The sequence below is a fragment of the Macadamia integrifolia genome, chromosome 3, assembly GCF_013358625.1.
Source record: "Macadamia integrifolia cultivar HAES 741 chromosome 3, SCU_Mint_v3, whole genome shotgun sequence".
Classification (NCBI taxonomy): Eukaryota; Viridiplantae; Streptophyta; class Magnoliopsida; order Proteales; family Proteaceae; genus Macadamia; species Macadamia integrifolia.
The window spans coordinates 871,589-882,403 of NC_056559.1; the positions used below are offsets into that span (position 1 = coordinate 871,589).

Sequence of the window (10,815 nt, forward strand, 5' to 3'; positions counted from 1 at the left end):
CTCATGTCCGTGGTAGCCAGCAGCTTGGCCGATTCACTGCCACAGCTTCTAAGGATTACAAAATCTTCTCAAGTGAAAAAGCTTCTTTCTTGTAATGATCATCCTCAGCTTGTGTGAATCTTTTCAGGATAATATTCAAAGAAGTAATGCTAGATGAGAAGATAGTCCTTCAACTACACAAAGCAGGAGAGAGAGAGAGAGAGAGAGAGAGAGAGAGAGAGAGAGATTGAAATATAAACAAGAACAATTTGAATAATTGGAAAATCTATCTTTACTTCTCACATACTAAATCTAGTATACAAGGTAGATCAATTTTGTTTCCCTCCCTTTCTAGCTTTTACATTGGTATATAATATTTGTCATTTAGAGTTGTAATCAGGCTTTTACCAAACCAGATGGAGCTTTCGATGGGCGAGCAAGCGATCTGGTATATGCAGCAGGCAAAGACAAGATCTTCTTCGCTTTGCTAACATATGCTCTCTTGGTGAAGTTGTCATAATCATTAGCTTCAATTGCATCCAGTATTTTACGGTACAGTAGCAAAGAAGCCCACACCTGCAACCATATCAAAATGTATTCTTTTGTTCATGAAACTCATCAGATAGATCATAATGGATTGAATCATGGCCATATGCCAATTGGACTGATAAAAAGTTTGGAACCATTACAGCAGCTGCTGAGGATAAAAATTAGGTAACTTTAAATGATTTCATATCAAATGACTGCAGGAAGAAGAAGACATGCCTCCATGGGAGAGAGTGTTGAGCTGAACAACAACAACAGCATCCAAAACCTTATCCCTACTTAATGTGGTCGGCTACATAGAGATTCCAAACAAGGATGAGCACAAGGATCCATGCAAAAAGATTGACGGGTTATGGCTAATTATAATAAGTGCCGGCTGTCAACCTGGCGCACCACCATGGTTGAGCAGAACAAAAACTCTAAAATCCTCTTAAGGACTGCAGGTCACTGCTTAAGCAGCTTATAAACCTCATCCTGTTCTTCTTCTGCAGCTAGGAAAGTTTCCATAAATCATGATAGACTGTAAAATTCAATTCCTACAACAGGACAACCAAGTCATGGTAATACTCTTTATTTCAAGCTAATATCTTCTACATTTGAGATTGGGATGCAATTTGTATAGGATCAACCCAACCTTACACCTCTTCACCAGAGTTTGCTTCCTATTGCTTAATGGTTGCATTGAGGTATGTAGATTTGAGAGACATGCTCAACTTAGATCATATTTTAGCATGTATGATATGCCACATGATTTGAAATCCAATATTCTACATTCTTATCTTTGTGGTGGTATTTCAGGGAAATTGTAAGATTTTGATATTTAAAAAAAAAAAAAAATCGCTCTTACCGGCCATCTACTTGCAGAGCTGAGCTCTGTGACTCCCTTTTCTGCTTCATCAAAGAACATTCTTGCCCTCTTGATCTGACTCTTCATGAAATTTCTCCATTTGTCTGTTACCTTCCCTGCAAATATGTCCTCATCCGAAAGCCCTGCCTGTGCTAGCTCATCTTGTGGTAGATAAACTCTCCCTCTTCTTGCACTGAATCAAAGGAAACTTGTGAGAATTGACTAAGTTGACTTTCAATCCAAAAATCAGACACATTAGCTGCAAAAGCAAAAATTTCTGCAGGTCCATACTTACTCTTCTCCAACATCCCTGAGTATGTTGGTTAGCTGATTTGCAATTCCTAATGCCAAGGCAGCATTATACACACTCTCTGTTGTTGCCTGTGACTCAGGAGCAATGCCCATAACTGGGACACTCATTAATCCAACAGTCCCAGCTACATAGTAACAGTAGAGATAGAGTTCATCAAAGTTCTTGTATCTCGACTTCCTGAGGTCCATCCTCATTCCTTCAATCATGTCTTTGAATGGCTGGAAGGTGAGTGAAAATATTGGATGAGTGTATGAAGATCAAAGGCCTCACTAAAACAACTTCTAGCGTTCTCAGATAAAGCAATATGGTGGCAAGAAAAACTCTAGACACTGCTAACCTGAATGTCGACAGGGAACCTTGCAACTGTATCCGATAAAGCTGCATCCAACATATCAAATGGACGACCGGCGAAAAGATCCTCTAACCTTGATTCCCACCTGTCCAAAGCAAAAGGTGTTATATGTGAAGCATTGGGCCCATCAACAAGTTCATCTGTCCTCCTGCACCACACTGCACAAAAAGGAATTCAAAAGAGCTGAATTAGTTAACAAATCCATTTTTAAGGTATTCCAGATTGACATTCACCAGACATGTATCATCACCACAAATATTATGAAAGTAAAGTTTCTGGAACTAAATTATTTAGTTGATAGCAAACACATTGCCATCAAACCCAAAGAAACTGGCACACATGAATTTACTTCTAGGTGTTACTCGATTGATGCTTTGAGACTTGAGTGGGATATATCATCACAATGGCTAGAATAGTACTAGCAGTTTTCGCATCCATTGATGAAGTGGGAACAATGCCATGAGGATTCTCTTCATAGGCCAAGATTTAAGTGAATCGATTGACAAAACAATGCTCGAAGTCCTTTCTGATTTGTCCCTTTTCCAGCCTTTGCTTTGTATTTTTGTCAGTGCAAGTTCTTTCGAGTGAGGAAGGAAATGGAAGACAATTTGGATCGCCGATGGGGTTGGCATTTAGTATATTTGAGAATTCTTATTTCTTTTTTGGACAGTTTCTGTAGTCCAAAAAATGACATTTAAGAGGGTAAAGAAGAAAAACAAAAGATTCTAAGAACAGATAGTAAGCACAGCAGATTCTTAACAGTACCCAATAGAGACTGGTAACAGACACCTATATTGATATGAGGTATTAAGTATCCAGCTGCATTACAAGGACTTGATATGATCCTGAAAAGTAAAGCATATGATAGTAATCTTGGATGTTATATCAACAAAGTGTAAGACAGGTCCAAGCAATAATGTTGATTGAATTACATAACCCGACGCCACCCACTTGCAGATAAAAAATTGTGGTTGTCCAGATCATACAGATTCAACATTATACTAGGACTAATTTAATTTATATGATTGATTTGGTTTAAGTATTAAGAGATTTCAACTTTTGAAACAGCACGGAGAGAACGGTATCATATGTATTCATACATTATCTGCATAGAGGAGGCAAAGTTTAATAGATCAATAGAGTTCTAAACGGGTGAACTTCTTAGTTCTGTATTCTCAAAATTTCTTATCATTTCTCCCCAGTTACACTTCCTATGTTGCTATATATACTGAGAATCAGGTCAGGAAATAGCTTTCCAAATTGGAGATAGTAAGCCCCCCTTGCTTACATTTGATATGCCTGGACTTCTCTCCTTGAACATACATATTCTTAAAGTTAAGGGCAGGGGATTCCCTACCAGACTGCTTGGCCCCCTGCACCAGTGCAGGTGCCAATGATCGCGCATTATTTCACCCCCCTCTGTGTGCCACAAAGCCTGGCATGAATCGTTTTCCGCCAAGATAGTTACCTAGTAAACATATAAATTTCCATTTTCATTGAATTATAGCCCCTTAATATAGTTCTGCATTTACTACAAGGCATCCTGCTACTAAGGAAAGATTCTACAGAAATCCCAGTTATAGTCAGTAGTTACTAACCATAGATAGCCCAGATAGCTTTTCGCCTCTCAGGGGTCATAAGCAGAGTCCCTGAACAAACAATAAAAACAAGAAATTAATTCCATTAAGCTGCCATTTTTGGTTTAAGAGTTTCCCAAAAGGAAACCTCATATCAAATACTGCAAGTTGTTGCTAAATAAGACTAACCCAAGTAAAATGTCTTTGCATACTCGGCACAAACTTCTCCACATCGATCATAAGCTTCATTTAACAAGTTGAGAGTCCCAGGAACAACCATATCCGGTTTCACATCAAGGACTTGTTTCGATCTCAATTGTTTGTTAACTAAAGCTGCCTGCTTAAGTACCACATCATAAACCTTTTGCTCCGATGATACCGCAATTTCTCCGGCAGGATTCGCAATCATACTAGAGATAACAGGGAAGTTCCCAGTGCTCTCTGAGCCACCTAGACAAGAATACTTAAAATCTGAATTCCGAGAGGAAGAATTCCATTCTGATTTCCTGCCTTTTACTCTCCCTCTGGCTCTTAACCACAGAGCTCTACTTATGGACCTTGAATCATGAAACCTTCCTCCCTCTCTTATTGATCCCACAAACCCAATGCAGTTGGAGAACTCTGTATTGGCTGTGACAACCCATAACAAAGTTGCAGACATCCTCAAAACTTCAACTTATGATTCTCTAACACTACTTGGAACTTCTTTTCCCTCTTCGTCTCCTAAGTCATTAGACAGAAGAGAATCCTGCCTGAGTTCTACTATGAACTGAAGTTAAGATGAGAAAAAAGAAAGAAGGAACAACCCCTTAAGAGCCCAACAGATACACACATAGACCCTCCTATGAGAGATTAATCTGACCAAACCTCAACAGAAAAGCAGAATTTAAATCAAAACAAATCAAGTGTTGGGTTGGGACAATCAATTCTTGAACAGAAAAAAGAAATCTTTTAATTAAGATTTCTGTCCAACTGGCCTTTCTATACACAACAGAAAAAGAAAAAAGCAAGTTTCGGGACTAAAAACCCCAAAAACAATAAAACCCAGAAATCAAAAGCTTAGGAGAGTGATCCTCAATAAAACCCAGAACCTAAAAACCTTAGGAGAGTGTTCCTTGGATCTTCTTCTTCTTCTTGGGGATTCAACGTCAGTTCACTGAAATCAGAATCAATCTTCTAAACCTCACCAATTTACGTTCCTTCAATCACAAGTAATAGAGAAGAAGCCACTTGTTCTTCTTACTAACCAGTCACAATAGCCTCCGTTCAAACAAAACCAAGCTTCTCTATCAACATCAAAAGACAAAAACTAATGAAGAACCCAGAATTAACACCCACTCAATCCTCCAGAACTCTCTCAGGATCTCACAATCTCTTCTTGTGTTCAGTGATTTAAGTACTAACCCTTTACTATTTTTGATTTTTCTTCTTCTCTCAATTTCCCTCTCTCTTCCGTTTTTTAAGTCTTAACGGTTCAATCCACAATCAACATAAGAACATGCTATGGCTAAAAATCTAACCCATCGTGACACGTGGAATTAGCAGTCCAATAGATGGAAGATAACGTTATCACCTTGTCTACTGTGTTAGAAAATGGAAAGTGTCAATGTTACACGTGGCAAGAAAAAAGTAACTTTATTGGTGGTAACTGTGGGACCCCTCAATGGCAAAGTAGTGGGGCTTTTGTCGTCATTCCATAGATGCAAAAGGGCATATAAGACTAAAAGCCTTAAAGGTGTCGGAAAGAGCACATCCTTTCCTCGCGTCCACACGTTTTCATGAGTGGCTTTGGCTTATTGCCATTTGACACGTAAAATTGCACTTTCTTCCTTAATTTCTTTTCCTTTCCTTGTAATTGTTTGTGATGGGTAAGGGTCATATTCTTACCAGAAAAAACAGGAAAAGGGTAAGGGTCAGATAAGCTGGTATGTGAGAAAAGCTTGGTGGGTTTCCAAGAGGTGACACTTGTGCAAATGGAAATGGGAGATGATGGAAGGATCCAGTGAATGGAAATTGGGGAGGAGTTGAAAACTTTTACGGCACTTTGGTGTGTTTGGTTGGGGAGAAAGAAACAATGGTAGAAGTCAATTTTTGTTTTGATGATGTTTTTGGTCTTCTTGTGTCATGCCATGGAATAAATAAAGAATGATCCCATTGATGAATAGGAATTGTTCTTTTTCTAAACATTAGAGTGAGTTATTTCTGGTTAAGGATGAAGGCCCTAGACCCCACCCAACAAATGCAGTTCTTAGTATGGTTTGAGGAATCGAATCGGATTGGTTCAGCTTGATTTAGTCGGATTGAATACGTATCGCCAATATGATTCTTAAGTTGCATTTGGTAGTTGTTTTGTTTCAGAAACGAATTTTCATGTCAAAGTCATAATTTTTTCGTTTCTATGCGAAAATTCTATTAAAAAAAATAAAAAATATGTTTAATAACCTGTTTCAGGTTAGGGAAACAGTAGTTGAGACATTTGGTAAAACTTGTTCTGAAACAAATTTTTTTGTAGATAATCAATAGTTACAGAAATGCCACAAATTAATAGAATAGCATAAATGAAATCATATTGATGAATTGGTATAAACAAAGGGTAAAAAAGTAAAAATAAATGTTTTTTCTATCTAAACCAGACCAATACAGGTAGATCCGTTTTATGATCGAATCAATATCGGCCAAGGCTGATCTCAAGACCGATTCCAACATTTTTAAACAATAGTATGTGGTGGCACTGCACTCTTGGTCCCCTTCTCTTCTACTGTGAATAATTGTGATCCCTCGTGGGTCCCTCCTGATTCCTATGTGGGCTGTTTTCTTTGCCCATTATTGGGTTTCACTTTGACCCCATTGTAGGTGTTATATGCCCCTTATGCCCCTTTAGTGAGGCACATTTCCTTGCACTCCGAAAAAAGAGTGGTGTTTGACACTGTTTTGGAATATAGGAATGACAATTGGATAGGAAAATTTCATCTTGTTTGTTAGATTTTGGTATCAGTATGATGGGTTAAAACCATATACATCTAATACTAATGAACTTCTCCTTAGATTATTAGCATATAAATGATAAAAGATAGTAATCTTTTAAAAAATTTGTATTTAATTGATCATATTGAAAGAAAATCAAATATATGTGAAACCCTAAAAACTAAGGAAGATAAATAAGCATAGACTAAGATTTGAACATGCTATAAATTATGAAATTCCATTATATATGCACAAAAATGTGACATATAGAGATCTAAAATATGGTGATTAATCTTAAAGCGCATGCTGATTATATATACACAAAAAGAAAGAAATAACATGATGAGACCGTGAGTATGAAGATACAACCTTAAAAGAATCATGCATATGTAAAAAAGACCAAAGCACTCCTAAGCATAAAAATGACCTAAGGAAGAGAAATATGAAAACAGGGGTGAAAACCGATGGGACATGGTAAAAATCATGGATCCAACTCCTCTATGGTGCAACAACAAGGGTGGTAACACACATTTGATGTCCTGGAGCATCTGGGCACGGACCCCAACACATAGGCATGTACCTGGAGGTACTCTAGGCCGTCAGATATGCGTTGCCACCTCTGTTGCACCACAGAGGAGCCTCATCCGAAAATCATCCACGAATCATCTTAGAGGTTTTAGGAAATCAAAACCAACAATAAAAATTGAAATTTCAAAATGAAGAACACATATGACGAAATTTGTCAACTAAACTGAAAAATTGAAAGAAAAGTAGCGAAAGGGATTAGAAAAATCTTGAAAAACTACGATAGAAAGATAAGACAAGGATCTAATCAATCAATGTTATAAAAAGATCTACAAAATCTACTGAATCATACTTTAGATCATAACACGTCGCGACTTCCCTGTTGAGCAACAATGATGTACCCTCACTAATCAGAGGAAAAGGAAATAAGATTCAACTGCATTCAACTTTTGCGATGGAGGAAAGTGGGTTGGAGTAGACCAAGCTCAGGTTTGAAGAAATTAAACTTGGGACAGCTACAACTATTTGTGAGAACTTGAATATCTTCTTCTTTGGGCTTTTGAAACTTTTAAGGACTCTAAAATTTATAAAATCTCCTCTATAACGTGTAGGAACTTCTTATTTATAGCTTGGGATGTTACTCATATTTAAGACTATCCTTAACTTTAAGGGATTGTCTGGTTTTAAACTATAGTTAGATGCAAATTTCATCAAGCAACTTAGAGATGATTTCGCATGAAGTCCAACACATGTGGCAACCTTCATCATGTCTTTAAGGTATCTATGTGACTTTTAAGTTGACGTATTGGGACTTGAAGAATCCTCAAATCTGGATATAATAATAAATCCAACACAAAAAGGGTTATGGCCACCCAAAAGGGAATCAGAAATATTGTCTTTTCCATCGGACCTTTCAAAGCTTTAGAATTTGATGGATTTTAGGCTATATTTTTCCAAAAGTGTTGGGACTTCTTAGGAAATGATATTTGCAAATTCATGATTGATTTTTTCCACTCTTCCATATTGCCACCCTCATCAAACCACACACTCATATGCTTGATTGCAAAAACAGGACAATGCTCAATCAGTGGGGGACTACAAACCAATTAGCCTATGTAATGCTTCTTATAAACTTATTGCAAAACTGTTGGCCACAAGACTAAAGCCACTCCTGAATCAGATTACCTTCCCATACCAAGCTACCTTTGTCCCTAGAAGGCAAATCACTAATAATATCATTATTGCTCAAGAAATTTTTAATTTCTTGAAAAAGAAAAAAAGTAAAACATGTGTTGTGGCCATTAAGTTAGATATGACAAAAGCTTATGATAAAGTTGAGTGGGGTTTTCTCATTGTGATTTTTTGTTTTTTGGGATTTGGAGAAAAATGGTATGGTATGATCAAAACATCATTAGTACCACTTCATTTTCCATTAAAATAAATGGCTCAAGTTTCAATCATTTCTCTGCATTGAGAAGAATCTGGCAAGGATGCCTTCTCAGTCCTTTCCTTTTTATAACTGTGATGGAAGCATTATCCAGATTACTGGCTACATATAGGGATCTCAATATCTTCAAAGGAATACGCCCCCAAAATCACTCACTTGTTTTTTACGGATGATAACTTTATTTTTTGTAGAGCTACTCATGACGACTTGGCAACCATCAAATATATTTTAGAATTGTTATTAAATCTTTCTGGACTTACCATTAATTTTGAAAAAAGCGGCATAGCATTCGGCTCTAACATTGATGCCCCTCCCAAAAAATATTTGTGTAATGTCATTGGGATCAAGGAAATGGATAATAACTCAATCTACCTGAGAATCAATCTTTTTCCATCAGAGGGCTTAAACTCTCTCTTTTTCTAAACTACTAGAAAGGGTTAGGGGTACGTTTAGTCTATGGAAATCAAATATGTTGTCCTTTGCTGGAAGATGTGTGCTGTTACAGTCTACACTGGCATCAATGCCATCATACATTATGAGTTGCTTTGCACTCCTCAAGACCATTTACAAGAAGCTTGACTCTTTTTATCTACATTTTTCGAATGAAGATCAAATAAAAAAGAATAAATGCCACCTCATTGAATGGAAATCCATTTGCCAACCCAAGGCTAAGGGAGGTCTAGGTATAAGAGATTTAGAAACCTACAACCTAGCTCTTCTCCTCAAACTAGGTTGGAGACTAATAATTTCAATGAAACCAGCATTTGGGCCAAAACTCTAAAGGCTAGATACTTCTACAATAGATTCATTTTTTATCATAAAACCTTGAAAGCATGTGGATATTATTGTTGGAATAGTATTTGTAAGATTATCCCTTGGTTGAAAAAGGTTGTTATCAGAAGAATAGGGAATGGAGTTAACACTGCCTTTTGGGAAGATCCTTGGGTCAAAAAGGAAAATTTGGTTCTTGATCTGGCAAGTGTCAGAGTCACAGATCCATTTATTGTAACTGTTAGTGGCACCGTGATCAATAGGCAGTGGAATGTGGAACTGTTGAACTCCATACTGCCAATGCATTACACATAAATTATTACTATGATCCCATTGACCCAACAAGTGGATCAAGAGTGGTGCCTACTGACAAAAGAAGGGTCCTTAAAGACAAACCAGGCTGCTAGATTTCTGAAAGAAATCCCACTAACCTAGCCAAATGAACAACCCCATAGGTGCAAATGTACCAACCTTTGTGCAAAATGGTGGCAGTTTTTTTGGAAAATCAAAATCCACCCCAAATTCAAAATATTCTTATGGAGAACCATTAACAATGGTCTTCCTACTAAGGATATAATATCTAAATAGAGTGACTTGGATATGACCTGTGGAGGATGCAATAATAATAGAGAGACAATGTTCCATGTCTTATTTGAGTGTGAATTTGCCAAACGGGTCTGGACTGCCAAACCATTGGTTTTAAACCGGAATCCATTTTGGTTTGAAACGTGAACAACATGATAATGTACTGTTTCAACTCGAGTCTAATACCCAAAAAATACCAAACACGGTTCTGCACTATCTTTATGTTCACCACTTATTTTATTTGGGAACACAGGAATAAAACCGAATTCAGTGATCAAAAACCAGATCAGCATAAAAAAGTCAAACATATTGAGTTCTGGATATCATTTGGGACGATAAGTTCTGAAACAGTTTCACAATCTAATTGGAGGCAACTGAGTATCACACCAAGCCCACACCAAAACACAAACACCATTATCATTACCAGTGTCAAAGGACATAAAAGGGGAAAACATCAGCATGGGCTCTAGGTATTTTCTCATATGGAAAATATCTATTAATGGAAGCTAATTTTTGTATGATTGGAAAAGATGGTAAGGCCGAGGCAATAGGGTTGATGGAAGGGCTTACCAAGGCACAAGCATGGCGGGTGGAGATAGATCAAGTGTGGAGCGATGCGAAGGAGATTGGCTGGCTACTTCAAAACAATCATGCTCTCTTACTTAATCTTTCGCCTAGAACCTTAATAGCAATATGTACAAAATTAGATAAACTCCCTATTTACCCTAACTTCTACTTGATATCTAATACTAGGCATATGGGAGACCTTAAATCTCTAGCCTTAGAGGCATTATCTAAAAAACAGTATCAGTCGATGGTGATGTAGGACTCTTTATTATTAATATATTTTTCCTTTTGAATTAAAAAAAAAAAAAAGAAAAAAGAAAAAAAGGGGGCGATTCTCTATCT

At 37.2% G+C, this 10,815-nt stretch overlaps 1 protein-coding gene across 1 annotated transcript; it reads right to left on the minus strand.

Annotated features, from left to right (window-relative positions):
• Window positions 1-226: 226 nt before the first annotated feature.
• LOC122074579 (phytoene synthase 2, chloroplastic-like) lies at window positions 227-5,079 on the minus strand. The gene is made up of 6 exons (XM_042639465.1): window positions 3,804-5,079; window positions 3,636-3,686; window positions 2,023-2,195; window positions 1,668-1,903; window positions 1,373-1,565; window positions 227-555 (listed from the first exon to the last, which is right to left on the minus strand). Exons 1-6 carry the CDS (start codon window positions 4,273-4,275, stop codon window positions 376-378), a joined length of 1,305 nt encoding a protein of 434 aa, XP_042495399.1. The 5' UTR covers window positions 4,276-5,079; the 3' UTR covers window positions 227-375.
• Window positions 5,080-10,815: the final 5,736 nt, after the last annotated feature.